The sequence below is a fragment of the Cygnus olor genome, chromosome 3 (genome assembly GCF_009769625.2).
Source record: "Cygnus olor isolate bCygOlo1 chromosome 3, bCygOlo1.pri.v2, whole genome shotgun sequence".
NCBI classification, from domain to species: Eukaryota; Metazoa; Chordata; class Aves; order Anseriformes; family Anatidae; genus Cygnus; species Cygnus olor.
Window position 1 is genome coordinate 69096782 of NC_049171.1, and position 27484 is coordinate 69124265.

The window sequence follows — 27484 nt, forward strand, 5'->3', positions numbered from 1 at the left end:
TTTTTTTAATTCTTTCAGGTAAAAAATGCACCTATGGCAATAAATGCAAGTTCTATCACCCAGAGAGGCCACATCAAGCTCAGCTGTCAGTCGCTGATGAGCTCAGAGCCAAAATAAAGGCACCCGTAAGCCTGGGGAAGGAGGAGGAGCCATGCAACCACTCTCCATGCCGGACTGGCCGAGATCCCGTGCCTCCTGACACTGGCACAGAAACGCTGCAGGGAGCTGGCAGCGGTGTGGGGCCCTCCTGCTACACGGCCTGGTCCCCAGGCAGCTACTGCCCACGGCTGGCTGACGCCAGGGCCATCGGCCTTGACCCTGCCCTGGAGCAGGACCAGAGGCTGCCAGACACCCTGAGGGACGGAGCCCTCGTGGAGGAGATGTCGGCACTCTCCATCAGCGACAAGGTGTTATGTGGAGCCAGGCCAGCCCGTGCCCCCCAGGACCGAGAGGTGGCCGACAGCCCCCGGGGCTGCTGTAGCCTCAGGCACGGCCCCTTCCTGCTCCACCACCACCACCCCTCGGACTGCGCCTGGAGGCACGCGGAGCACTGCTGGCCTCAGGAGGGCCCACAGGGGCCCAGGAGCCGCTGCCTCCACACCACGCCTCAGCACGGCCCAGCCCTACAAGCACAGCAGCAGCAGCACCTCCTGCCGCCCTCCACTGTGCCTCCAGCTGGGCCGCTGCAGGGGTACGGTGAGCAGCCGGCACTGCCCAGCCGCTGCTTCCCCAGCCAGCCCCTGCTGCTGGATGCCAGCAGCGGTCTCGGCTTCTTCCAGAAAGCCTACACTTACCCTGATGCTGCATACTGCAGTTACTGGCCGCCCCCCGCTGCAAGACCTCCTTGTGCCCAGCAGGCGAGCGTCCACAGGGAGCTGTGCACCATGTTCTCCTGCGCTGAGGTGAACCAAGTCATGGCCTTGTACCCAGACATCAAGGACATCGCTAGTTTGACTTTACTCATTCAAAGACACAGGAACTTGTGAAAACTCCAGGGTAAGCTTCCCAGCAACTGAAGAGCTGCTGTTCTGAGGGTTATCTGAGTGTTATTAAAGGGCTTTGTGAGCAGGGTTATGGCTGTTCAAGTAGCACGCATCTAAGCCTCAACCAGCTATGGTGCACGGGGTATCGAGTCAAGGCAACCGTTGTGGTTCACAGCAGTGGGGACCTCAGTCACCTTGCTTGGAAGAGAATAGGAGGGCTTGGGTGAACTAGCTGAGCTGTCAGCACATGAACCTCCCTGTGGCCTGTTTTTTAGGCTGAGGTAGCTCACTGTTAATTCCTTGAAACACTAGACATGTTTTCAAAGTCTTAATGTCCTGGTCAACTACCCTGAAAGAGACATTCTCCATGGGTCTCGTTAAAGGGCTCCTCACAGACCTATCATGACTAGCAGAAAAAGTAATTTGGCATATTTCCCCTAACATGTGGCTGTGCTTTCTGCTACAAGGCGTCTTCGGGTCCATGTCAGTGCCTGATGGCTTTTATCACTAAAGCAACCCTGTCCTACAGGCGCAGCCCTGCATCTGTGAGCTTTAAAAGAAGCAGCTAGTGTTTACGAACCAATGCTATGAACCCATAAGATTACTGCTAGAAGTTGTGGAGAGACTCCAAGCTCTTGGAAACAGCTGCAGGTATATTTCTCAGGGCTCACGCACAACATAAATCAAGTCAGGGAAGTCATTGTTAATATAAGTCCTGCTGTGGACTGAAGGCTCTGGACTGTTTCTTCTTATTTGAGTTAACACAGACAATAGCAAGGAGGAAAAAAAAACTAACAACTTTAAAGGGCCTCTGTTCTAGTGAACAAGAAAACTGTTGTTGAATTAACCCTTAATTACCAAATGTGGTCCCATAATGCCATTATACAGATGATTTATGATTACAAACATTTAAACTGTGTTCTGCTGGGACGTTCGATTTTCAGTAAGCTGTAAAGCTGCTAATCTCTGCATTACTCCACTGACTTCTTCAGGGTATAATTCAAATGTTAAGGTTGATCCTGAAAGTTTTTGGCATTTTACCAAAGTTTGAGTATGTCAGTATGACATGTTTTAAAAATTATTTAGCACATTATAAAATGATCACCTAGAACAGTTTGCTCTGAATATGTCTGTTTGTATGCCTTTTTTCGAAAATATTTTTATTCCATTCCTTTTAGCACTGATGGATAATTAGGTCTAATACTCAGGTGGGATTTACAAAATCTCTGCACTCTATGTGGCCCTGCACTCTAGGTTAGGTTCTTCTCAGAAGTACAGTCAGGCCAGAATTAAACAGATCTTGCTGAATTCTCTTGTTTTTGAAAAGGTGACCAAGGAGAAGTAATTTACCCTTAGTATCACTATCAACTATCAAATGATTCATCTTGAATGTCGTGCTACTTTAACCTGTTTCCTTCTGGAAACCACCAGCACCTTTTTATTTTTTTATTTGCTAAAAGACTGATCAGCAAATTAGTACAGAAATAAGCAAACTGTATCAGCTGAATTGCTTGTGGTCACATGGTGGTTGACTCTGTCAAGAAATAATTATAGCTTTTTCCTCATGTTATTTTCCACTAGTTATAGTCATTATAATAGTGATTTTTTAAAATAAGTTGCCTCATTCAGATAAACAAGTTTTGGATCATCAGAACAGTTTATAAGTTATCCACTGGAAAACGCACACAGATTAGAACTGATGTTAAACCAAAACTATGGAAAAAGTATCCTGTGAACTGCTTTGGAAAGTACTTAAGTTCTACAGCCATTGTTAGTTGCCATAAAATATGCGCACACTGCTTTTAACACATCGAAGTGACCAGACAGGCTCACCGGATTGCCTCACGACCTGTACCAGAGCTTTCCAAGCTACCTGCTTGCACATCGGCACACTCAAAAAGTGCCATGCAGAGTGGAAAAATACCTTCCAAATGCTCAAACAGCAAGTTCCAAATGCCAGCATTCAGAAAATACACACACGACACGTATGGTTATAGCCTGCTGCAGTGCCAACATGTTTTTATGTCCGGAATGTAGGTAGGTTACCTATTTCAATACAGAAAGCATTTAAAACATAGAAAAAATGGCATGGTGCCTTTATATAGTGCCCTTGGCTTGCTGGCAACACGTACGTAAGCTTTTCTCCTTTTCCTTCAAGAACGCATTGGAATTTGGTGCTTGTTCAGAACCTCTCTCTTAGGTTTAATAATTTATTTTGCGTTCATTTCTGCTATAGTTACTAAGAAATCTTTCAGTAAAATACTTAGAATGTGCATTCTACTGAGAAAGCGTCTGAGAAAATAAATCAGACTTTGGTGCTAAACAGAACTTGATTTCTCTTGGCTCATCCACTCAGAGGGATTTTTCTCATGAAGTTTGTGTTTCTAGGGCAGAGCAGCAGCAGCGTTACGTCATTGAGTGCTGCAGAGGAACTCTGCCCTTGGCGAAAAGCCCACGGCAAGCAAAAACAGTTTTGTTATTTTGCCACTGAGCAAGCATGTGGGACTCAGGACCTTCTGCTGCAGTTTTTTATACTTTCCAAGACAGTAGGATTGCTTTCTGGCTTGAGAGGTAAGGGAAGAAATTGCTAACAGAAAGGAATAGGTACCTCTTGTGCAGACACGATAGATGGCTGTTGCTATTTGGTGTCTCTGCTGAGATGCATTTGAGTCCAGCTCTTGCTGCCAAGTTGAAAATGAATCCATAAATCCCAACAGCCTGAGAGTCTCAGAAAGCCCTTGATGTTCTTTGCTCTTTGGTCATCAAGACTCTTTTAGAAGATTGAAGCAGTGGGAGCAATCCTCCAGGAGCCTGGCTGCTTTCCTAAGGGAGATTTGCAAAGTTGCCAAATTTATTTTAAGACTTAAAAAACAAAACAACAACAACAAAAATCATAGAAGAAGAGCCTCTTCCCTTCTCCAAGCTCACTCTTTCCCCAAAAGCTAGGAAGCCAAAGACACCCCAATGTGTGAGTGGCTGGGGAAACTGGAAATGAGTATTTCACTGCAGGGTTGTGGGCATTTCCCTGGCGTGAAAAGGGCACCGGGCACAGCCCTGCCCAGCGCTGCTGCTGGAGCCCGCTGCTCCTCCCTCGGCTTCCCTAGAGCAAATGCTTCTCCACGAGCCTACAAACAGTCTGGCGAGTCTAGATGCCATGACAATTCACACCATAGGAAGGGCTATGAAGTAGGTGATCTTGCTCTGTATTCAACACTTGGTGTATTTGCCAGTTATTCAGAGTTTTGTTACTATTTTAACTCCCTATGAAAACTGGCACAACTTATGAGCAAGTATTTAAACTGATCACAAATATTTAAGCAGGACAGGAGTCGTAGCCTCTCTCCTGCTTAAAAATGTTGGATTGCTAGGAAGGAAGGAGAAGGTGAGTACCTCAGGGAGTGCGACAGACCACCTCTGCAAGATATAAAAATATAACCCTCTGGTTATATTTTTATATAAGGTTATATAAGCCTTTAACAAGCAGACGCCTCCCTTGGCCAAAGGTACTTTATGTTCTTTATCTCTGAGACAACAATTTAGATAGTTTTTTCTTCCACCTTTTGGACGGACTTTCCCCAGGCCAGGAGCCGGCATGCCTCTGCTTCAGTCCCACGGCGCTGGTGGGACGGGCAGGCCTCGCGCAGGCCTCGCACCCTGGAGCAGGGTGGCACGACCTGGCAGTGCCTTTTGTCACCAGCCTCAGTACAGTGTTCTGACCTGCTGCCAACCTTTAAGGGGGTTTGTGGCATTTTTGTCCTGTCTCCGCTCTGGACTGCCATCGCCACCTCGACAAGGTGAGGCCCTGCAGCAGGCCGGGGGCACTGGCACCACACGAGGTCAGGCAGTGCCACCCTGCCCCTGAGCCATCATGCCCTTCACTGGGAAGGGCCCAAATCACAAAAGTTTTTTTGAACCTGGCACAGACATCTTTGGCTTGGCAGAGTCCTGACGTGCTCAAGCTGTTTTCCCATCCTGCCTTATAGCAGGCCTCCCAACAAACACTCTGTGCATGGAGACAGAGGCTGTGTTACACCCACGTTTGCTTGTGCTGACTTCATACAGCTTTCTCTAAGGACCTAATGGGTTGCTAGCAGAACCTAGCAATCATACACTCTTAACTACATTAAATCCTAAAACCCATCTATCCTTCCACTGCCACCAAAACAGTGTGTTTGAGGGAGTTACTAACAGTACTGATTTCATACAGAAGACAAATGTGTTTTACAGCACTACGTGGCAGAATAAAACCATAAATTAGAAGCTGACAGCAAAGCATGGATGGCATAAAAACAGTCAATCCAGATAAATGGAAATCAATTTTCACGTAGAAGACCAAAGAGGTGTTAAATAAAATTATAGCAATGTCAAGCTGGTAGAAACAAGCACTGTATATTACACAGGGTATGATTTACCTCCAGAAGATACTGCTCTGCGACGTAAGCCTCAAAAGGGTGGCTGACATCCATTGGCATACTTGCAGCACTCAGCGAAGTGGGTCCAGCTCTCTCCTGTGATCATCACCTTGCTGAATTTATCCACACTGCAGACACTGCAAACAAATGAGGAGACCACTAAGTACAGAGTGGTATCAGCTACAGTAGCTGCTGACAATGAGAGCGAGCTGCAATGCTGACTGTGGAAAAAAGACAAGGATACCATTAGTGCCCAGCAATTTCGTTTCCAGATTAATGGAATAATGCTATCCTCTTACTGTCATCCAAAGAGCTGCAGACGGACGAGAGCAGCCTAGGAGGACTGAAGGCCAACCAACATTTGCTAAATAGGCTAGCAGGAGAAATACAGAGGAATGAGAAGGCTTTTACCACTTTAGGTTGTAAGTGGCAAAATGTACTTCATAACTAGTACCACATTCTGCAGCTTCATGGAACCCAAATACATAAATGCCATGATAAGCTGGGCAAAAGCTATGGTCCATCTGACCATTGCTCCAAAAGCAGTGCTGAAGAAATTTTTAGCAGGGAAGCAAACTTGAATGTGATTTGTTATTGCCAAAAAATACACAGCCATTGGCAGACAATTATTAATGGTACTCAAAACTATCATCAGAATGAGAAATACTAAGTTCTCCCCACAGGAGGCCCTGTTAGGAAGAGACTGAAGGGAATACAGAAGCTTGTAAAAATGTTATTTCCAGCAGGGAAACATTCTCGGATAAGAACTTCAGCATCTGAATATCCTTTTGCTCGTAATGACTAGCTCTGTAATATACGACATGGTGGATTTGGAGCCCTGTCTTCATTTAAAAGAGCATATGGAAGATCTTTAACCCTTTAGAGCATCTTTTTAAAGTTACAAAGAACACATTTAAGACTTGTAGAGGAGGAAGAAAAGATGCAGATATCTGTCTAAACTGAAGTGAAAATAACAAGAGTATGGAAAAAGGGGCAGAGAAACAAAGTTCTATATAAGTTTAAGAAAAAGAAGGAAATAATAGTCCGCAGTGATTATTTCTGTTCATCTTCCGTGCTATTGCAAACACAACTGGGGATGATACCTGGGAGATACTGCTTTAGGGCAGCATCTGCACTTAGATGTCCTGATGTTTTTATTTGTCCTATGGAGCTTAAGCAGTGCTGTTTAAAGAAAAAGTACAAACAGAAGGGGGAAGCATCTAAGAAACGTCTAGCAACTAACATCTGAAACGTGTATACCAATCATCCTGCAGTAAGAAATATTTATAAAAAATGTGATGGCCAGCTCCACCACAAGGTGTCAATGTGGTAGCACTAGAAACAGAGGAGTCGGCGCTCAGGGCAGGCTTCCACAAGCTAGCACCTAAGTCCTGGCAGCAGCCCCATTCTTTATGGGCAAGAAGATTGCTAGCCCCAAAGGGGCACGATGCAGTCCGATTACCCACACTGTTGCTCTCAGCTCCAGGCAAGCATTAGAAATCACAGAAGGATCTCCGTGGGGATCCAACACATAGTTGGGTCAGGAGATGGCTCCTCCAAGCAGACCCCATGCTGCATCTTTACTGCGTTTTTTTTTTTTTTTTTTTTTGGTTTAAGCAGCCCTAAAACTGCATGCAGCAGCTCAGCCTTTGGAGCTGCTGCACCACCTCAGACCGCAGAGCGGGGAAACCCAAACGTGGGGTCATCCAAATAAAGGGTTTTGGGAACAGGGCAGGGTACACAACCCACCCTTTGCTTCCCCTTTTACTCTCCCCTCACCTGTGGCTCCAGTCGTCGCTGTGCTGGCATCTGCCAGGCGTGTTTGTCTTGGCGGGCGCCCAGGCGCTGCTGCCAGGCTTCCCTCTTCAGGCAGCAGCGCTGGAAAAGTCACGCCGGGTTAAGTTTAGAGTTCCAGGTTGGCACATTCTTAACGCAAGCCAAAAAATAAGTGTGAATGGGGATCAATTCTATGAATTTGCTGAGCTGCCAATTGTATTTTAAAGCTGAAATTTGAGACTAGGTTTGCCAATTGGGTAAGTATCACTGCCAGCCCTTAGACAGAAGTTAATTAGGGAAACACTTTCTATTTGAGTCCAGAGGGCACTGCCTTACAAACTGTACCTCTACATTCTTTCTAGGTATACTTTGGATGTTATCGGTCTGGTTGAGCACAGGGGACTTTAACTAATCAAGTTTATCATCTTGCATAGACGGGAATCAAGAGTTAAGCAGGGATTTCACAAGTATTCCAGGCATGCAACTGTAAGGCCTCATTGAAGGGAAAAAAAAAAAAAAAAAAAGCTTTTTCCAAAGAAATTCCAAGTGCCACCACTTCCTATTGCATTCCTTTTACACGTTTGCCCCTTGCATTTGGGGAGCAGGTTCACACACCTCCTCCACGCCTGCCCGAAGCTGCCGGCCGCAGGCCACCCCCCGTGCCTCTCGCGCACGTCTGTTGAACGGGGAACTCTTATGCTTCGGTATTTTTAGTAAACTTCCTCTTGAGAGATCGTCGCAGGGCAAGCAGAAACCGCAAGAGGAATTCAAAAACAATGCCTCAATTATAACTGATTTCTTGAAAAATTTGGTTGAGGAACTGCTCAGCTATACAGGGTATGAAATCCCACGCCATACAGATCCACCAGGGAGCTCCCATAGCAAGTCTTTCGGAGTACTCAGGTGACGTTTAGATGTATACATGCTCTGCACAAAGTCAAGCTGCATCGCACTGACACAGACCCCAAGGGATGCCCAGCCCAGGCTGCACAGGGGCTTAGCTTCAACACCCCAAGGTTGCTGCTGCTGCCCGGTCTGGAAGCGCTGCTCTCCAGCAAGCAATGTCCAAAGTGGGTCATCCGCATGGGAGGCAGCATGCCAACCACAGCCACGGTCCCTGCAGGCCGGCCCTGAATGCAGGGACGGAGCTACTTCTGCAGCTAAGTGCGATGCAGCAGGGCTCGAGGGCAGGGAATGCCCCAGGAAACCAGCTCCTTTCAACATGAGCGGTAGCTGCTGTTTGAGAGGATCACGCAGGAGTTGCTGACAGATGACTGACGACGGCCAAAACAAGCCTCTGAGCAAGCAGATTAATGCCACCTACCTCAGGCTTTTATCCACAACTTCTTCCCTGGTGTGTTTTACTCCTTGGCCTTTTGTAAGTATGCAGAGAAATGCTTTTGCTCTCTAAAAAAAGAGAAGAAAAAAAAAGAATTAGGCTACGGAAGTAACAGCAGAATCCAACTGTGTTGTAAAATGAACTATGTCACCTTTCTGAGACCTGGCTGAAGACATACAGTTAAAATTCAGAAAATAATATATATGTATATATGTTTTAAATAAAATAAGATAAAAGTCATTTATATAATCTATAAATTTTTATTATATATATGTTTGTACATATACATGCATATACATATAAAATTCAACGCTTGCTAACACCTTCCTTTTGGTCTGAGAATTAAAAGCCCTTCTGCACTCGTTAGAAAGCAGCAGCTGTGACCAAACTATAGAGAATCACTAATCTCAGCATTGCCTGTCACCCCTAGAGAGGGTGTGCCATTCCGATGCCAAAACACAGGATTAATAGCTCCACAGAGAACAGAAGTATCACGAAGCACAACTCTGCAAGCTAGTAATGAGGACACTTCCAGCTGGGGTGATGCAATCCCTGCTCCAAAGCATTACTAATGCATTTTGTCTTAAAGCCTTATGAGTTTCACATGTGAAATTGAAAGATATTTAATAAGTTGAAATCATCGCATAGCAGCCTACCACCTACCGAGGCAGTTTGAGAACTAACAAAAATGTTTTCAGAAAAAGCATGGTCTCCCTGGGATGACAGACAGATGTTCAAGAGCAATGGATGCTGGTTCAAGTTTTAGCGAGAGCACTGAACGCAATTAGTGATCAACAGGTTCAATCCTGATAGCAGGATGCAGGTATTGGTCCAGGAAGAGAACCAGATGAAAAGACAGGAGATTATCAAATAAATAAAAGACAGTGAACAACAACATGAAGTAATAAATCAAGAGGTGAATATGCGTTTCATCGAAACTGATGCAAGACGTACTTTTGCACGTTGCTTACCTTATATCCACATTGAACAAAGCTGGGATCTCCAGGTGGGAAGGAGGTAACAGCACTGTGTCACCTGCGAGCACGTCACACGGCACAGCTATGCCTGGCAGCTATCTTGGCTGCAATTAGAAATCAAGTGAACGCACAGCTCCACTTCTTGAAAACCTTAACGTTCAGGGACACGGATGACCCCCTTAAAGATCTGATGAACATAAAAGACATTGGAAGAGGCATCTGCCTCCAAGTGCTTCCCTGGTCGCAGGGGAATGGCTTCAGAAAGACTGCAAAATGAGGAAGGGAATCCTGCAGCCGCAGAACGGTCAGACGGGGAGCTAGGGCAGATAACCTGGGTAGCTTCCCCCAGAGCACCCTGCAGGTTTGCAGCACAGCACAGACCTGCATCCAGCCTTCAGGTTCTAGCCTCGTTCCCTGAGGATGGCACCCAACAGCTGCCTTTCAACAGGAATTGTAATTTGTAGAAATGGGCTACCAACAAATGACTCCTGCAGACAGAAGAGGCATCACATGACAATCGCTTCATAGTTGTGCTAGGTGTCTGTCAGAAGATAGTATTTTCTTTACTCAGGTCTTATATAAAGTTGAATTCTGATCCCAAAGGAGAGGGAAGGAAAAATCTCACGAGAGAAGGCAAGATGCTGCGTCACTTTAGCCCTGGTCTTCACTGTGGATACTGGGTAACTGCAGCAAAACACAGTGAACTTGTCTTGTGGGGCTGTTCAAGTCTCTCACTGAAATGGGGAGAAAGGGAAGCTGAAAAGATGAGAGGCAAAGATAGGGACAGTGAAGAATGAGGGCATGGGGGGCAGCAAAGTCTTGGATTCACATTTTGCACATGCTGCTCAGGGCAGGGCCATCAAGTCACCAGAGGGGTATCTTCTAGAAAGGGGACCTGTGACTCAATAATACGGCTGAGATAAATGCTTGGCCTCAGGCTGCTGTGGTGGTGCTGGCACCTGAGGGATCTTTACGATTTTTGTTTTGTATCTTCTGTGACCCTTTGACTATTTCTCCAAGTTTTGACTCTTTCTTTAGCCAGCAGCAAACACAGCCCCTGCAACATAAGGACTAGGAGAAAACAATGTTTTTAGGATGTCTTGCAGGTTATTGTAGTGGGTTTATGGGGCAAGGCTTTGGGGGGGGGGGGGCTGCAGGGGTGGCCTCTGTGAGAAGAATCCAGAAGCTGCCCCATGTTTTAGATAAGGGCCAGCTCCAGCCAGTTCCAAAGGGATCCACTGCAGCCCAGAGCCAAACCAATAAATGATATTGTTTGTGCCTCTATGAGAGCAGATTTAAGAGAGGGAAATAAACTGCACAACATCAGCTGGGAGAGAGGAGTGAGAACATGTGAGAAAACCAGCCCCGCAGGCACCAAGGTCAGTGCAGCAGGAGGTGCTCCAGGCAGGCAGCAGCAGTTCCCCTGTGGCCTGTGCAGGGAGAGGCCCCTGGTGGAGCAGGCTGTCCCCCTGCAGCCCATGGGTCCCACATGGAGCAGATCTCCACGCTGCAGCCCATGGGTAGAGGAGCCCCCGGTGGAGCAGGTGGATGTGGCCTGGAGGAGGCTGCGGCCCATGGAGAGCCCCCGCAGGAGCAGGCCCCGGGCCGGAGCTGCCGCCCGTGGGGGACCCGTGCTGGAGCAGTTTGCTCCTGGGGGATGGACCCCGTGGTACGGAGCCGTGTGGGAGCAGTTCCTGAAGAGCTGCTGCCTGTGGGCAGCCCCCGCAGGCTCAGTTCGGGAAGGACGGCATCCCGTGGGAGGGACCCCGTGTGGAGCAGGGGCAGGGAGTGACCGTGAGGGAGCAGTGGAGACGAAGCATCAGGGACTGACCACAGCCCCCATTCCCTTCCAGCAGCTGGGGAAGGTGAAAAGAGGTGGAAGAGGTGAAGGCTTTTTCGGTTTCTTTCCTTTGTTTCTCATTTCTCTAGCTCATTAGTAATAGGCAATCCATTTTATGAATCTCCCTGCTCTGAGTATGTCTTGCCCTTCATGATAATTTTCATTGCATTTTCTCCCCCCCCCTTTTCCTTTGAGGAGGTGGTGCTTTTTCACCTCACTAAAACCACCATGGTTATACATGAGGCAAAGCACGCAAACCCTGCAAATCCTAGAATGGTGTCAAATCTTCAGTGAAAATAAAGCTCGTGAAGCTCTGGATGCATGTTGCTGCTTCAGTTGCTGCAGAAGGTTCTTCGCCCTAAAGGTTTCTCAATTTGCTACCCCCATCTTCTCCAAGGAACAAGTCCCTTTAAGCAAACTGTTTTGGCCAAAGGCCTTGCGCAGGGCACTTCACATTTTTTCTTGACTACCCAGTAGGGCACGCAGGCTCCCAGTCAGCTCCAGCCCCAAAGTGCGCTGAGAGGGTGGGAAGGGGCACAACACAGCCCAGTTGCTTCTGCATTTTTTTTTTCCCAAACGGCAGCTTCCCAGACTGGGTGACAGTAAGTCTCTGCTGCAATACTAGAAGACTACGCAAATCACTCTGGAAATGCAACTAACACAAAAATAATCACACAAACCCTAAACAACAGAAGGAAAAAATGAGAAATTGAATGTTGGAGAAGATGATAAATTAAGACGAGTTCGTGGGTTTCTTTGTTGTTTTTAAATCTGTCCAATTACATTATACCCCAGATAGATAAACCAAATATTAAAATAATAAAACCAGAGAAGTGCCACCCCAAATGCCAGAGACTTACAGAAATGCAGAGTTGCTACCATGAGTGAAGCAACGTTTGTAAATGAAGTAGTATCTTTTTCTTCTCTTTTTCTTTCTGGTTAGAGATGTTCTGTCCACACAAGCTTTTCTTATCATCTTAGATTAATATAAGCATAAAATCATTATTTACTTATTTGAAGTTTTTAGTCTGGTAATTTTCCTGATCAAGTTTTTATTCCAAACAAGCATTAAACCTCTTATCCTTTAAGATACACATTTCCTGTCACATCAGGAAAAGGGATCAATAGTCACTAATCTCCATTTAGAGCTCACTTCTAGGCTTACTACCTTAATGAGAAACCAACACATTTGTAAGTTTGCTATTGTGGGAGGATCATAAAAAGCTAATCCAGGATTACTGACGCATCAGCCTTCCTTTTGTGACCATAAAGTGTGTACTTTAAGGAAGCATCCAACCTCTGAACCTGTAGGATCAGAGTACCATCAGAGTACCCCATTTCACCTGCAGGCCACTATTCCTTACCAGCCCTAAGAGGCGTTCTAGGGGCTTGCTGCCCACTAACCCATTTTTAGGAGGATCTTGTGAACCTTTCCTTGGCACATCACCAAACATGTGGAACTTGAAACCCCAGTGGGTGATGGACACTTTGCTGTCATAGCAGACGTGTAACAGGGACACCCGCACGTCTGTTTGGTAACAGTAAGGAGTTTTGTGTTAAACTGGTTTTGGGTACCTCCTACCTGGACAGGGCACAATGCTGTCTCGCAAGTGGGTCTGACAAGCTGGCCATCCTTTCCTGTAAAATACATAGAAATATAATATTCTGATGTTGCTGTTCCCTAACTTTACCATCCTCTCTTCTGCTGACCTTACTTAGCATTGCATTACAGAAGTCTGCTAAGAAATAGAAATATTGTACATCTCTACCCAAAACGTATGTGGTCATTTTGCCCAGGAGCGTTAAACACATCAATCAGCTCAATCAACCACCTTGAAAATAATGAATCCTCCTAAATAACTGGCTCCATGATGTGATAAATCCATTTACTGGTACCAACAGACTTTTGAATTATCGCCACTTCAGACCAAGCACACAAAATGACTTCACAGTCTATGTTACATGTACATACATATGTACGCTATGTACACTATATTCCCTGATTATTATTTACAGCCTTTTCAACTCTGAGGTTCTGGACTTATGCTTTCCACATCCGAGTTTGTGCTTTGCAGCAGGGTGCAAACACCACATATTTTCACATACGAAGAACAAAGGACACAAGATTCCTTATTCCTTTTCCTCCACGTCTCCATCACCTCTTTTCTCAGCTCTGACTCTCGATTGTAAAAGAAAGTTGAATTTAGGCAAATCTTATCAGTCACAAGCTGAGTATGGTTGCTGAGTGTCAATTAAGACAATATTAAGACAAACACACATTAAAATGCTCAATATACATTTCCTCCGTTTGTTACCAAATCAACTACATCAGAATTGTATTGCCACTACGCTCCTGTAAACAGTGTGGAAAAACAGCACACAATCACAGAACGTAAAACCTTTAACAGAATACACATCCATAAAAAAACAGGACTAGGTTTATACAAGCATCTCAAATTGCTTATTTGTGTAGTACAGTTAGCATATGCAAATTGATATGCTACTTTTCTCCTACAAAGTTTGCACTCACATGCAATATGGCAGTGTTTTATTATTATTTATAATGAACTTGCACACAATATGCAGTTTGAACAGAATCACACAGAACTGCAGACTGGCTAAGGTTGGCAGGAACCTCTGGAGGCCACCTGGTCCAAACCCCTGCTTAAGCAGGGACACCCAGAACAGGCTGTCCAGCACCATGTCCAGGCATCTTCTGAAGATCTCCAAGGAGAGAGACTCCACAACCTCTCTGGACAACCTGTTCCATCACTCCATCACCCACACGGTAAAGAAGTGCTTCCTGATGTTCAAAGGGAACCAACCTCTTGTGCTCCAGTTTGTGCCCATTGCCCCGTCTTGGGTCTGGGCACCACAGAAAGAGCCTGACTCTGTCCTCTTTGCATGCCACCTTCAGGTGTTTACATACACTGAAGAGATCCCCCTGAGCCTTCTCTTCTCCAGGCTGAGCAGTCCCAGCTCTCTCAGCCTGCCTCACAGGAGAGATGCTCCAATCCCTTCATTATCCCTGTGGCCCTTTGCTGGACCCTTTCCAGTATGCCCATATTTCAAACCCATGTATATAAATCAAACATTTTGGCTTAAAGTTCCAGGTGACTACAGGCAGACACTTGCAACTTAAGATCACAGAATGGTTGAGGTTGGATGGGACTTCTGGAGACCATCTGGTCCAACCCCCCTGCCAAGTAGGATCACCTAGAGCACATTACACAGGATGGCATCCAGGCGGGTTTTAACTATCTCCAAAGAGGGAGATGTCACCTCTCTGGGCAGCCTGTTCCAGTGCCCTGTTGCCTACAGTAAAGAAATGTCTCCTCATATTCAGCCAGAGCCTCCTGTGTTTCGGTTTGTGCCTGTTGACTCTTGTCCCGTCGCTGGGTGCCACTGAAAAGCATCCGTCCCCATCCTCGACACCCTCCCTTCAGATACTTGTATACATTGATAAGATCCCCTCTCAGTCTTCTCCAAAATCAATGAAGAGAACAGAACTCTGGAAAGAATATTCAGCCAAGATTATGCCTGCAGCATTGTTATACTGGCCTGAGATTGTCATATTTTGATTCATTACTGCACATTTGTGTACCCACTTGCACTGCTGGCAATTAAGATGTCTAAAGTCCAGCTGGAACAAACGTTTCTGTGAGTTCTACCAGCGCTGCCCCTCAAGGTGGTAGCACCTGAGAAACTCTAGGTAACAAGCACATCACTGATGCAGAATTGTTTGATCACAGAAAAACAAAAAGCATTGAGAATTGTATCACAATAAAAAAAAGGCTGAAATTTAGTCAGATCACATCGTTCTTGATGCTCATCACCACTGTCAAATGTTTCTACAGCACTTAAGTTCATCATGGAGCCTGAAGCCCTCAAACATTTAATACTAACTCCTGTTCTCTCATTCTCCAGTAATTTTTAAGTAGTTTGCACAAAATATAGACCTCATGAGGCACATTGGACTACGTAAAATCAAAGACTGTCCCTAAAAACTAGGAACAAAAAACCTACTCAAGCATAGTCAAGGTTGGATAAAGGAATGCACTGCAATCATTATACTTTCTAGAATGAATCAGAAATTTAAAACTAATATTGTGTTTTCTGTTCACATTACACGGAAAGGTATTTTTTGAACAATCAATCAAAGATAAGTAAGTCAAAGCATTACCATGCTATCTGAAATTAGAACTAAATATTAGTAAGAGTTACCATGGCTTCACAAGAGTCACTAAAGATCCTGTTGATTAACTGTACTGCAAAATTTCTGCCATGATTTCAGCAATACTCCAATTTCAGAATATCAATATATACTGAAAAGGGCAGATAATAGATTTTTATATACATAAACACACCTGTTTTCTAAATACGCTTGTTCAACATCTTTAATCAACTCTTCCTTTAATTTGTATCCGGGCTCCAATGTACATACAAAGTAGAGGAATTTGATTCAAGAAATGCAGCACTAATAACGATACTTTCCTTAAAATGGAAAATGTATTCTCCCTGGGCATCTACAATATACATTGAAGGTATGTATTTCAAGATTAAAAATAGATTCTTAAATTCACAAAAATAAAACAAATACAAACAGACAGGCACAAATATTGGTCATGCAGTTTTAAAATCATTAGGTGAGACAGATGATACCCAATCTCACAATTAATCTGAAATATCACCACACTCCTGGGCAACATAGCTCTATTGACTGGAGACTGCAGAAGAAAAATGCAGTTTCTAACTTGCCTAGAAAGCTAGCAACATGAACTGAAACCAGTTCCACAGAACTGACATGCACCAGCACCCCAGTTACCATTCTTAGTCTCAGTTTTGTTGCCTTCATTTTGAAGTTTGACCAAATGATGAATATTTCAGTCATGAAAAATAAACAGGAGCATCTATAAAAGCCAAGAAGTCTACTTTCTTTCTGCTAAAGAATTTCATCTATTTGTTTTCACAATTACAGACATCCCTGCCAAAGACATTACGGAAATGTAAAATCCTAAATCAGTATCCACGATGAACTACTGATGCTCGTGAGATGAAGATTAACCTCACTGCACCCAATCTTTCATATTTATCTTCTAGGAGGAAAAGGGGAAAATTCAGCAGTGAAATCTGGTTCTACTTCAGCCTTCAAAGCTTACACCCTTAAAATCCTACCCTTGAAAAATATAATACTGATATGTCTATATAGTGTTATCAGTTTAAGGCAAGAGCTAATGGCATACATAACATGAAATACAGAAAGCACACAAACCCCTGAGGGTGAAGGTAAGAGTCTGTGGAATAGAAGACACTGGAGATGTCATTTCTCTTGCCCCTCTATCCCAGGATCAGGTACTGAAAATGCTGCTGGATACACTCTTATACTAATGTGCTGACGGCTAGCAAAGCTAGCTGGAGTTCCAATGTAAACAGACTTTTTATTTTCCTCCCAGAAAATAAGCAGTAAGATAAGTGCAGAGAAATAATCAGTTAAGCATTTAGTAGGATGAACAGAATTCCTTTTCACCTATTTCCCAACATGCTTTTTCCACTCACAGCTGAGATTAGACTTTTGAATTTTGTTCGTTTGTTTTTTAAATTACTGCCCTCCTCGCTCCAAGCATTATTTTACACATGGTGGATCGAGGCAATCCAGCTAATCGATTTATGTTAATGAATGTTTTTGGCACAGCATCACTGTGTCTCAGGAAAGCCCATGTACCATATACCAAGTATTTGTCTAGACAGGGTCCAAGTGGGAAAGACATGTCCAGGAACACTCCACATCCACATCTGTTATAATATACATTGCAACTAAATACAGCTTAAGCATATCAATCCTTAATACACAAAGTATTTCATATATTACCTTGGACAAAGTGGTTGTTCATTCTGAATTAGAAAAATATTTTAAAAGTCATATACCCTTAAAGCGTACGGATTATCCCTCCTGCCCCCATTAAAATGGACAATACATGGGAGTCAAGATACAAGATTCAACAAATCAAAGGCTTACATAAAACCTGTGGTCATAAGAAATCAGCCTGTTTTTAATACTGCTAATACTTATTGCTCTGTTGACTTTTCTGTTACTCCACAGCATGGAATAAGTAAACAAATCACAAAAACAAACATTAGAATATAATTTTTTTTTTAATTTTTATAAATAACTTATCTGTTACAAAGACAGTTTACCCAGCTAAATCACAAAACCATCAACTCAAGATATCCAAATTAGGTTTTATTAATAAACAGGTAAAAACTGATTTGTCAATCTTCACATAGAACTGCAGATGAAGCTGAAAAACAAGGCCTCATTTTATAAACAAAATGCATTGAATGCAAGTGCTTTGAGTCTACTGCCTAATTACCTGGGATTGGCATTTTCTTCCCACATAAAAAAAAAATGCAAAGCCTTCAAAACAAAGGCCTTTGTGCATTCACATAGATCACTTGTAAAATTCCTAATGACAATGTCCACTGGCAAATGTTTACAGTGGGTGACAGTCTACTTTGTCTCTTGCTACATTGTTAGCACTCCCTCCAGCCTCACTCTAAGTGCTGCTACATGATCCTGTGTGCTGTCTTTCATACACACTGCACTGTAATTCCATTTCCTTGATCTGTTAGATACATTCCTGATCACGTGAGTATTTTCCTTAAAAAAATAGATCATCAACATAAAGAGATGCTTGAGGTTGCTTCAGTGTTCAAGTCTGTTTGATTTCTCTTTTCCAGCCTTTATTTCAGTTGTCCTAAATATTGCTATCCTTGTTTTCTATAAATATGAGACTTCACCACAAAGTCGGGTTTAGAAACTGGCTGCCAAAACAGGAAAGCATTTAAAGTTCTTGAACAAAGCTGTATGATGCTGCTGCTGTTGATTTTGGCACTGTGTGTACTTCCCCAACGAATCTCTCCTCAGGAGTCTGCAAGATACCCAGCAGATGAAGCAAGCTTAACTCGGATGCTGATCTGTTGGTGGGTTGAAAAGTTTCTTAGTTTAAAAAGTTTCCTCATGCCAGACAAAATGCTACCTTGTGTCACCCACCGTAAAACTCAGTGTACAGAGTGAACTATATGCATAACTCTTCCAACTTTTCCTGCATTTTTACCACGCTGCATCTGCAGGTCTTCACAGATCATCAGCATTTACAAGAGCAATGTACAGAATGAGCAGAGGAAAGCTATTTTGTGCATAGTTTCTTATTAATGCTCTTATTTTAAGGCATTGCTTCTCTCAGATAAAAGCTTAAAAAAAGGGACATGATCGTGCTTAATCACTTAAAGGGAAAAAAAGTTAACAAAAAGACTATTACACTATACATACAGAAGTACAAGAAAATAATAAAGGTGAAGAAAAGAAATCACTTAAAGCAGGCTCTAGAGCTATGTACAGTAGGAAAAGCTTTGGGGTATTTCACTGTGTATTGTACAGACAACGCATGCAGTTTTTCCTTTTCATCTTTAGATGTGATTGTACTGATTTCTGGCTTCACAGAGATGTTTTCAGGGAAGACAAGGCAAAGAGTACCACTGTTTTGTGAAATTCCTCCCTTTATCAAAGGCACTATGTGGCAGCAAACAGTTTAAATAGTTAAACCTTGTTCCTTTTAGATTTCCTCTGTGCATGTAGTGTTTCACTGAAAGCTCCGAAAACAAAAAACGCTAGCACTCTGTTCCTTTCCCCTGTCAAAATTCAGTAGTGACATCGGGGCAGAGAAGAGGATGGGCAACACCCAAGCACTGAACACGGCGTGTTACCGGGATACTGGTAATACTGCACATGGTTTAGGCAGCTGGCAACCGAGTCTTTCAGCAGATTACCTTTCAGCCGATGAGTTTCAACTGCCTGTGACACAACACTGAGGTATTACTAACTCTGTGGGCTGACATTTAACATTAGCAAAACACCATCTCGTCACACCTTCAATTTTACAAAATCCTACACATATATGCTTTTTATGCCCCCCAATGACTGGATAGTTCCTTGTACGTTTGCTGTGGTTTTACAAAAGATAACGGGCCTGTTGGCTCAGAAATGCCTGGGCATTTCACACTGTTCACAACGATTTAAGGCCGGGTGATTTAAAAAAGTACAGGCAGTACAACTCCACTGAGCTCCCTCATCTTCATCTGTGTCTGGAACAGTCTTTGGTGTTTTCACAATGGACCTCTGATCTGTGACATGAAAGAGATAAGATAAGCAGTTACTAACCAAGAACAGCATGGAAAGAATTTTGAGATGATTTTTCTCAGTAACTGAGAACTATCTTGTTCCTCTGAGAACTGCACAGTTGTTACTAGCGACAGAGGCAGCTTTTTACCACCCCCTTGACTACAGCTTGATTGTAAGTCAGCCAAATGGCACAACGTGAAACTACAAAAAGCAAGTTTCCCATCCCTTCACTCTGTTTTCTTCCCTTCTGGTTTCAGCTCAGAGCTGTTGCAGGAAAATGAGATGAAATTTACAAGTTCATCAGCATAGGAAACATGCAAAAGATTTTTAAGTATGAAGTCTATGGAGAAGTCCAAATTATTTTTATGATAGAAAATAAGTGCTTTGTAACCTTTTCATGTATTTAACATTTTAACCCTAGAGTGGATATTGAGAGTTCTTCCCCAAACCTGATAACCAGATACACTAAAGAAAAATCAAAGCCCAGCTCTGTCATGCTGTACAGCAATCCTCCCAAGCATAAGAGTGCATCTTTTTCCATGGCATGTTAGACAACAACCTTAAGCTATTTTAGAAGAGAAAAGATTAAAAGTGAAGAGATGAAAAAGATGAAAAGAGAGGAGTGATTCCTGAAGTTAAGGGTTCCTTGTTTATACAACTGCAGCAAAGTCTTTTAGCCAATTATTTCAACTGGAGAACCCCTCATTAGCAATCATCCAATTGCAACTTCTGCAAGATGACAGAGAGCCTCCCTGAGGAAGTACAATGCTATATAGATCACAATGGTAAAAAATTATTTTTCATTTTGTGGAGAGTGATAACTCTGGTCTAAGTCTACAGTCTGCATCACACTTAGTGAAACTTAAGATAAAATGAAAATTAAATTTTATGAAGGATGAAGATGCAGTACTGATGAATTTATTACAAATTTTATTAGGATTTTATTAAGAAAAGAAGGGAAGGACAGAAGGGACTTTAGAGGCTTATAAACCAGTTAGAGTTAGCTTTGTGTTTTCAAGAGGGCTAGTACCAAGTTATTAGACATTTAAATTTGTGAGTCAATGCAAATGCTAACAACTAGTAAAAGGAAACGAAAGTTAATTTCCTTCTATGATAGGCTGGCAGATTTGTATGCTCTTGTACAAGTAATCTATTTCACAATCAACATTTAAGTTAGAATCACAAGAAAGAACTTAGTATTAGATGGAAACCAGATATTTCAGATATTTAGCATTAAATCCAAATTTTACCAATACAGTACCTTTGGGTTTTGGTGGCACCGGACCAAGAAATCCAATATTATCATAAAAATTATGAATAGCACTGGGATTAAAATGTGGTCCTAAAAATGAAAAAAGAATGTGCAATAGTTTTTAAAATAAAATTGGATAGGAAAGCATATCAATTTGTTTCAGTAATTCCAAGAGACAGTACTATGATTCACTTATCTTTTATATAAAGGTGTCAGTGCAAACCAGAATGAGATATTAGTGGTGTCAAGAATACACAGAGAAACTTACTGCCTAAAATACACAATATAAAATGAAGTCAGAAACAAAATCCAGGAGTCTTGACTTCTACTGCCCAGCTCTTCTTAGCTGACTGACCAAGCTCTTTAAATATGACTTTCTTCCCCACTCTTAAATATTTACAAACATTTTATTAGTTCGGCTGAGACTTTAATTGTAACTGTATGATCTGCTATGTAGTATATAATACAGGTTTGGATTCGATACTTAGAGGAACTCCTAACTCCAATTTGCTGTAACACAGATATAGAATCTGAAATTTGAAAGAGGAGAGCACATAGAGTTACAACAGCACTTTGGTTGCTAACTAGAGATGCTGAATACAAGACAGAAACAGAAGATGGGAAAGAAGGACATGTACGTATGGCTATATTATTTAGAAAAACTTCTTCCCCCTCTTCACTGATATTCAAGTGACCAAAGAGATTTTTTTCCAGCATTTATTATATAAACGGTATTGCAAGTCTCCCTTCTGAGCCAAGTATGAGATAGGAATGACCACGGGATTAAGAAGAATCATAAAGCCAACAAAAACAAAAGGCTTAAACAGTTACTTTCACGGTTCCACTCAAACTAACGTGATGATTTTGCAAACAGTATGTACACCCATAATTTAACACCCACTTTTGATACATGCAGACAGTGAAAGGAGAACATAAAATCAACATTTACAGTTGCCGATGTACTAAGAGCATACTGTACCTCTTGCTTGAAAAAGATCAATCTCTTTGGTTAGACAATCTATGTCTATCTGCAGCTGTCTGTTACAACTTCTTAACTGTTGCATTTCTTCCAGCTGAAAAAATAAATCTGCCTGTTAGACTAAGTTTTCCCATTTTATCATCAGTTATCATTCACACATAGGTAGATAGCACTTATTTAGTTGTTTTAGAAGTGAAGATAAGAGAACCTTCCCTTGCAATGACCTTTGTTCCAGTCCAATCATAACCCTACAAAAAGTTTTCAGACCCACTGAACTCTTCTCTCATCAGACTTCAGAGCTGACTGTACAACTCCAGATTGTCGTTAGAACAGAGCCAGTGGTCCCCCAGATCAATGGCTGATCTTCTGGCACTAAAAGCTTTATCAGTTTCTTTTGAGATTGGGACACGCATGAAGAACAAAAAAAATACTGTGCAAAAAGCAGTACGACCATTCAGTTGTAGACTGAAACCTTTTGTGACTGCCTTCAAAAGCAACCTTTCACAAAACAGTTGAACCGAAAATGCTGATGGCTAAATAATGCATGTTTAGTTTCTAAACTGCACTGTTCACCAGCTCAGTTCTAGCTGTACTGCCTATCACTAGTATATTGTCAAGATACGAGCCACTGTTCCTTTAATTTATTATGACAGACCATGCTTGTGGTTTATGTTTATAGCCTACAGACGTTTCAACTTACTGATGGAATTTGGGAAACAGAATTCGATCTTTTCAGCCGCCTTCGTGTCAGATTATTCTCCATTTCATTGACCTCTGATTTTAGTTTATCCAACTTTTTCTTTTGAATCTCAAGTTCTCGTTGAAGTCGCTCCATCCTGGCCTTCTGGTGTACCAGTAAAGCTGCAATACATAAAGTCCCATTTTATCTACTTTATTATCTTTCATATGACAACATCAGTTAAAGATGAAAGTTAATATTTGGCAAAATATAGACAAACGTTTCTACAGATTGCTTTTCCATTCTCCTTACAAGAAAGTCTCTGACATAAAACATTAGATTTTTTCAAACAGCACAAATCAATTGCAGACAACGAGCGAACACAATGAGAAAGTCATACCATGTGATAGATGACCATGCACAATTTAGCTGTAATCTGTAAAAGTCTTTTTCAAGAACCCAGCAAATCTACAAGAACAGCTACCAGAAACCAACAAACATTTCCTTGCATTGTGTTCTGCTCAGTCACTGTAAAGGAGATGGGATGAATGAAATTCCGGAGAGAACACTGCACGGCAGAGCACTATATATGCGAGGTAAGAACTGAGATCTTGACTTTTATTACTGTTTGGATTAGAACATAATCCAGTGTTCTTTTCATAGCAGGAGACATCAAGCGAAACCAAAACAGAAAGTACTACAAGCAATACTGCTGGTAAACATCAGTTATATTTATCACAGAGGCTGGACTGCATGCCATGTATGTACCCCCGAACTGGGGTGCAGAACCATTAGCTCAGCTTCTAATTTCTATCGCTGCTTTCTATTCATACATCAAATAACATAAGGAGGTCTAATTTAGAGACAGCAACGTTAGCATTTAAACGAAATCTTTTTAAACCTATGAAGAACATAAATAGAACATGCAATTAAATTTATACAAGAGTTTAGCTCATTAAAGATAGGTATACTGTTAAATATCACCAAATGAGCACATAACACCGCTCAAATCAATGACGACCTTTATACAAATGAAAGAAATATTTCATTAAATAATCTCAACAATCATTTCAACTTCTGCATAGCTGTTTATCCATTAAATTAATAAATCGTGTAAATACGGACCAGCTTCGCAGACTACAGCACTGTGGAAATTATTCAGAAATAGCAACAAAAAAAAGTATTAAAAAAGGTAGAAATTTGCCTCTGAAACAAAGCATTTAAACACGACTGGCTAGAACATGAGGTTTCATTCACCACAGTGTCTTTCAGGTACCAATAAGGTCAAAGCACTAATTTGGCTGGTTAGGTTCCCTGAGTAGTAGCAGTAGAAAAAAAAGGCACATCGAAAAGATGAAACCTTCCACATCTTCAGCAGGTAGAACTGCCCTCCGTTGCAATTCCTGCCTGTTCGCTCACCCACACACCATACTTTCTCTCTCGGGGGTTCTTCAGAGGGAGGAACCATGCCAAACTATTTTTGTATTTTTGTACAGTGTTAGAGAACTGTAAGGCCTTACTCAGATTCAGTCCAGGCTTTTAAGCCGCATGTGTTCAAAACATATTGAAATGACAGAGCTGTACTGGTTTCTACTTGTTTTTGTTCAGTTTAGAAGTGTTTATATAGATGGGCAGCTTTATCTGCAGTAGCCACACGCCATGCTACAGTAGAAGGTGCAGCTGTGCTCTCCCATAGTACAAAAGCATTGCAACTGAAATCCCAAGATACAGATTTTTGTTGAAGACTGAGAATTAGCAGGCAAGTGGTCTCAAAATACAGCCTCCCCTCTCAAACAGCCTTTAGAAACAACTGAGGAAAAGAACTTTGTTCTGCTGATGAACTCCAGGAGCCAGAAACATAGCTGCAATGATACAGAAAGGAAATCAAAGACTGCCTTGCCCCTACCCTACTCTTGCAGGGAGATCACAAAGCCTTTTTCCTCCTAGACTTATTTTCTACTTTTAGACAAGTCCCTCCTGCTTTCATTGCCTCGGTATTACTGGTGAACCAACTCTTCGAAGGCCAGGTTATTGGGATGTGACCCGCAGCAACACAGCTGCACTCTACCAAGCAGGCCCAGGACTCTTCAGACCTGCCAGAAGTACAGATGCAGGCTGTCGGTTAGCAGCGATTATGCTGCACGTGCAAGGCGAGAAAGAGTGCTATCAGAGTATCTCCAGGACACACGGCATGGCACGGATTCAAGAGCAAGGCTTTGAATAAGACTGCCTCTTTGGAAGACTTCTTTTTTTCCCTAGCTGTGCTCCTAAAGGGCAAGCAAATAACTCATTTTGATATTCTCCAACATCTGCGGTTGACAAATTCAGTTGTCATTACGGAATCGCACGGGGTGCGGAAAGCACTGATGGATGCCCATAGCATTTTCATTTTCACATCACTTTCCAGACACTATTCAATTTTTTTCTCCTAGCTGCTTTGTGACTGTTTTACCGTTTTAAATCCCCAAATATTTTGTTTTAAACACACTTATTACAAAATTACCATTATGATTAAAGAAAAATAATCATTTGCTATTGCTATGCTAAACTTCTATTAAAAATAACTTGGATAAGGAACTGACAAGACATTAGTTCAAGTGGTGGCTTTTATACAGAATTTGGCAATTTTGCATAAATACTCATTTGGCAGCTGCAGAAAAATAACGGGGTGACAAATCCCCCCCACCAGTACTTATTAACAACGAACTGCAATGTAAGTAATCGGCTCCCCCTAGTGTTGATCAGAGCTAGTGAAAATGTTAACAAAACTGCAAAGGGCATCTCTGAATTAAAGGAGATTCAGGTACTAGGTCTAGTGGAGAAACGTATTTGTCTTTTTTGATAATCCTGTGTTACTTGCAGGGATGGGATTCCACCTGTGCAGGCAGCAGATGCACATGCCAGTTTATTCTCTATCGGCTAACTTGCAGTACAAAACAGAAAGGCTCAGGCTTGCACTTACATATTCAGACATCCTTAAAAAGAAGCTATGTACTGTCATCACCATAGCACAAGAACTACCAAGCCTGCCTCCTTGACTCACTGTTAGCGTACCACAATTTGAATAGATTTCATGGCCGTGTTTCATATTTCATTATGCGGAAACAGGGTACTGTGCACCCTCAGTGATTTCAGCTTTGCATTCTACATTCAACAGATTGGCATGAACAGCGCACTTCCATTCTCTGACAATGTGCATGTCAATGTCTAAGGAAACAGTGGCACTTCCCACTAAACAGCTGCAAACCATTTTAATTATAGGAAGCATGCAACCTGGGAAGACAAAAGACCTTTGCTCCTTCAGAGACCCATTCTAACAGGTATTGAATATAATGTGTTTGAAAATGTATACCTAATTGTTTTCCCAAAGCATCTGTGAATGTGAATTTTAAACAATTAATGCTTTAGATGATCTTTTGTTATTTTAAGTGTATCTAAGAAAAAAGCTAATATAGGGACACAATGATTCCACCCTACTCTATAGACCTAAGAAATTTTGAGAATGAAAATTCATAGTTGTTACAATGTGGAGAAAGGAGAATTCTGGTAATGCAACTCCTCTGTGGCAACAGGTTTGTGAAATTCTTGAGGACACACCTCTGTTCATGCATACTTTCAAAATCTGTACCTGAAGCTCCACAAAATTCCCTTATTTAACACGCAATTTCAACACTTCATACTGATTTCTGTTATCCTCCTCTAACGCCCTTCCCACTTTTTTTTTTAATGCTTTGAACAAGAGCTCTACTGAGGGTGCATATGCCTGATATGCAGAGCCAAATATAATGCTGTATGTTTTCTTATGTCACATTATGCAATGAACTTAAGGACTCTTACAGCACGGGGCACAGCTGTATCTCAAATCTCTCTTTTTTAAGAGCATCTGTAAGGATTGGTTAGTATTTTAAGAAATTTCCTGCAGCCTTTTTCCCTTTTTGAAAACTTTAAAAAGCTCCAAGAAGTGAGAATTATGCAAAATGTTGAGTTACTAAACTAGTTTTGCAATTAATATATTTACATTAAAAACACGGTGGCAAGAGTTGCTAAGTAAACATACATCCACATAAATACCTATATACCTGGTACAGGTGATTACGTCTGTAACTATGTATACCAACCCCTCCTGAAGTTAAAGAAAAAAATATGGAAGTGTCAGATAGTCAAAAGCCAAACAGTATTGAACTAAGGGACTTAAGCTTTACTGTATGACAACATAAAGCTACAAATTATGTAATAATTTCTTTTCTTGATAGCACAGTTGCTTGCCCATTACAGAGGCTGAAAGCTCTGCAGAGAATGAGCAGTTACTAAATAATTGGTTAGCCTCACTATTCAACATATGACTGCATGCATAAACATTTCCGAGCACTGAATTCTCAGCTTCTATATGAGTATCGCTGTTTGTCATCTGTAAGGCACTTATATAATATACTGAAATCTCTGTTGAGTATATTAGTAAAGTTGTATTACACACTGAAATCTCGTAAGTAATGGGAATTGATACTCTTGTATATACAGGACACTGATACTAAATAGATCAGCATAAAAGTTTATCCTCTTCTGGCTGTCCTTTTCAGCATGCTTCCAGTATGATTTTTCTAACATTATTAATTCTTATTGACCTCACTAGTGGATGGGTGCTGTCAACATTTCCATGAGCAAGTCCCCAGGATCTCAGACTGGAATTCCAGAAAACAAGGAACATACAATTAGCAACTGCTTCTGGAAAGTCTGCCAGCAGTCACTTCCTTGGCATCAAAGTCAACTGCAGAGAGATAACCTAGTATACTGGGGTAACATGTATGTCTTAACTACATCAGTAGTATCTGAGCATTACCCTACTTGTTTTCACATCATACAGCTTCCATTTCTGGCACTAAGCCAAACAAAAATCTGTGACAGCCTTCTGCTACCCACTGAGACTTAAGGGAGAGAAGAGCAGAGGAAACCATGGCAGAAAACCAGAATGTAATCAAGAAAAGAATAGGCTGGGGTGCCTACACAATATTAGACTTGAAATAAAGTCCCTTGGACAACTTCGGTTCTGCAATGTCTTCATTTATCTCTA

The 27484-nt window shown here is 42.2% G+C and overlaps 2 protein-coding genes and 1 long non-coding RNA gene across 13 annotated transcripts in view; 1 reads left to right on the forward strand and 2 right to left on the reverse strand.

Annotated features, from left to right (window-relative positions):
- Window positions 1-5398, forward strand: part of ZC3H12D (zinc finger CCCH-type containing 12D) — a 23512-nt gene extending 18114 nt beyond the window's left edge. For all 3 annotated transcript variants that reach the window (XM_040552509.1, XM_040552510.1, XM_040552511.1), the window contains one exon: window positions 19-5398. In XM_040552509.1, coding sequence (XP_040408443.1) covers window positions 19-986 — 968 coding nt within the window. In that variant the 3' untranslated portion in view covers window positions 987-5398. The remainder of the gene's footprint in view (window positions 1-18) is intronic.
- LOC121067698 lies at window positions 2384-10581 on the reverse strand. Of its 3 annotated transcripts, none has more exons than XR_005818391.1 (3): window positions 9482-10581; window positions 5396-8578; window positions 2384-3806 (listed from the first exon to the last, which is right to left on the reverse strand). It is a non-coding gene; the product is annotated as an uncharacterized LOC121067698 (long non-coding RNA). The 3 variants fall into 3 exon arrangements; XR_005818390.1 differs by lacking the exon at window positions 9482-10581 and having other exon boundaries at window positions 5396-5532; window positions 7175-8740; XR_005818389.1 differs by lacking the exon at window positions 9482-10581 and having other exon boundaries at window positions 5396-8741.
- A 6883-nt stretch (window positions 10582-17464) lies between these two features.
- TAB2 (TGF-beta activated kinase 1 (MAP3K7) binding protein 2) overlaps window positions 17465-27484 on the reverse strand; it is a 62412-nt gene continuing 52392 nt past the window's right edge. For all 7 annotated transcript variants that reach the window (XM_040552521.1, XM_040552519.1, XM_040552518.1 and 4 more), the window contains 4 exons: window positions 22438-22598; window positions 21738-21831; window positions 20768-20848; window positions 17465-19508 (listed from right to left, as the gene is read on the reverse strand). In XM_040552521.1, coding sequence (XP_040408455.1) covers window positions 19363-19508; window positions 20768-20848; window positions 21738-21831; window positions 22438-22598 — 482 coding nt within the window. In that variant the 3' untranslated portion in view covers window positions 17465-19362. The remainder of the gene's footprint in view (window positions 19509-20767; window positions 20849-21737; window positions 21832-22437; window positions 22599-27484) is intronic.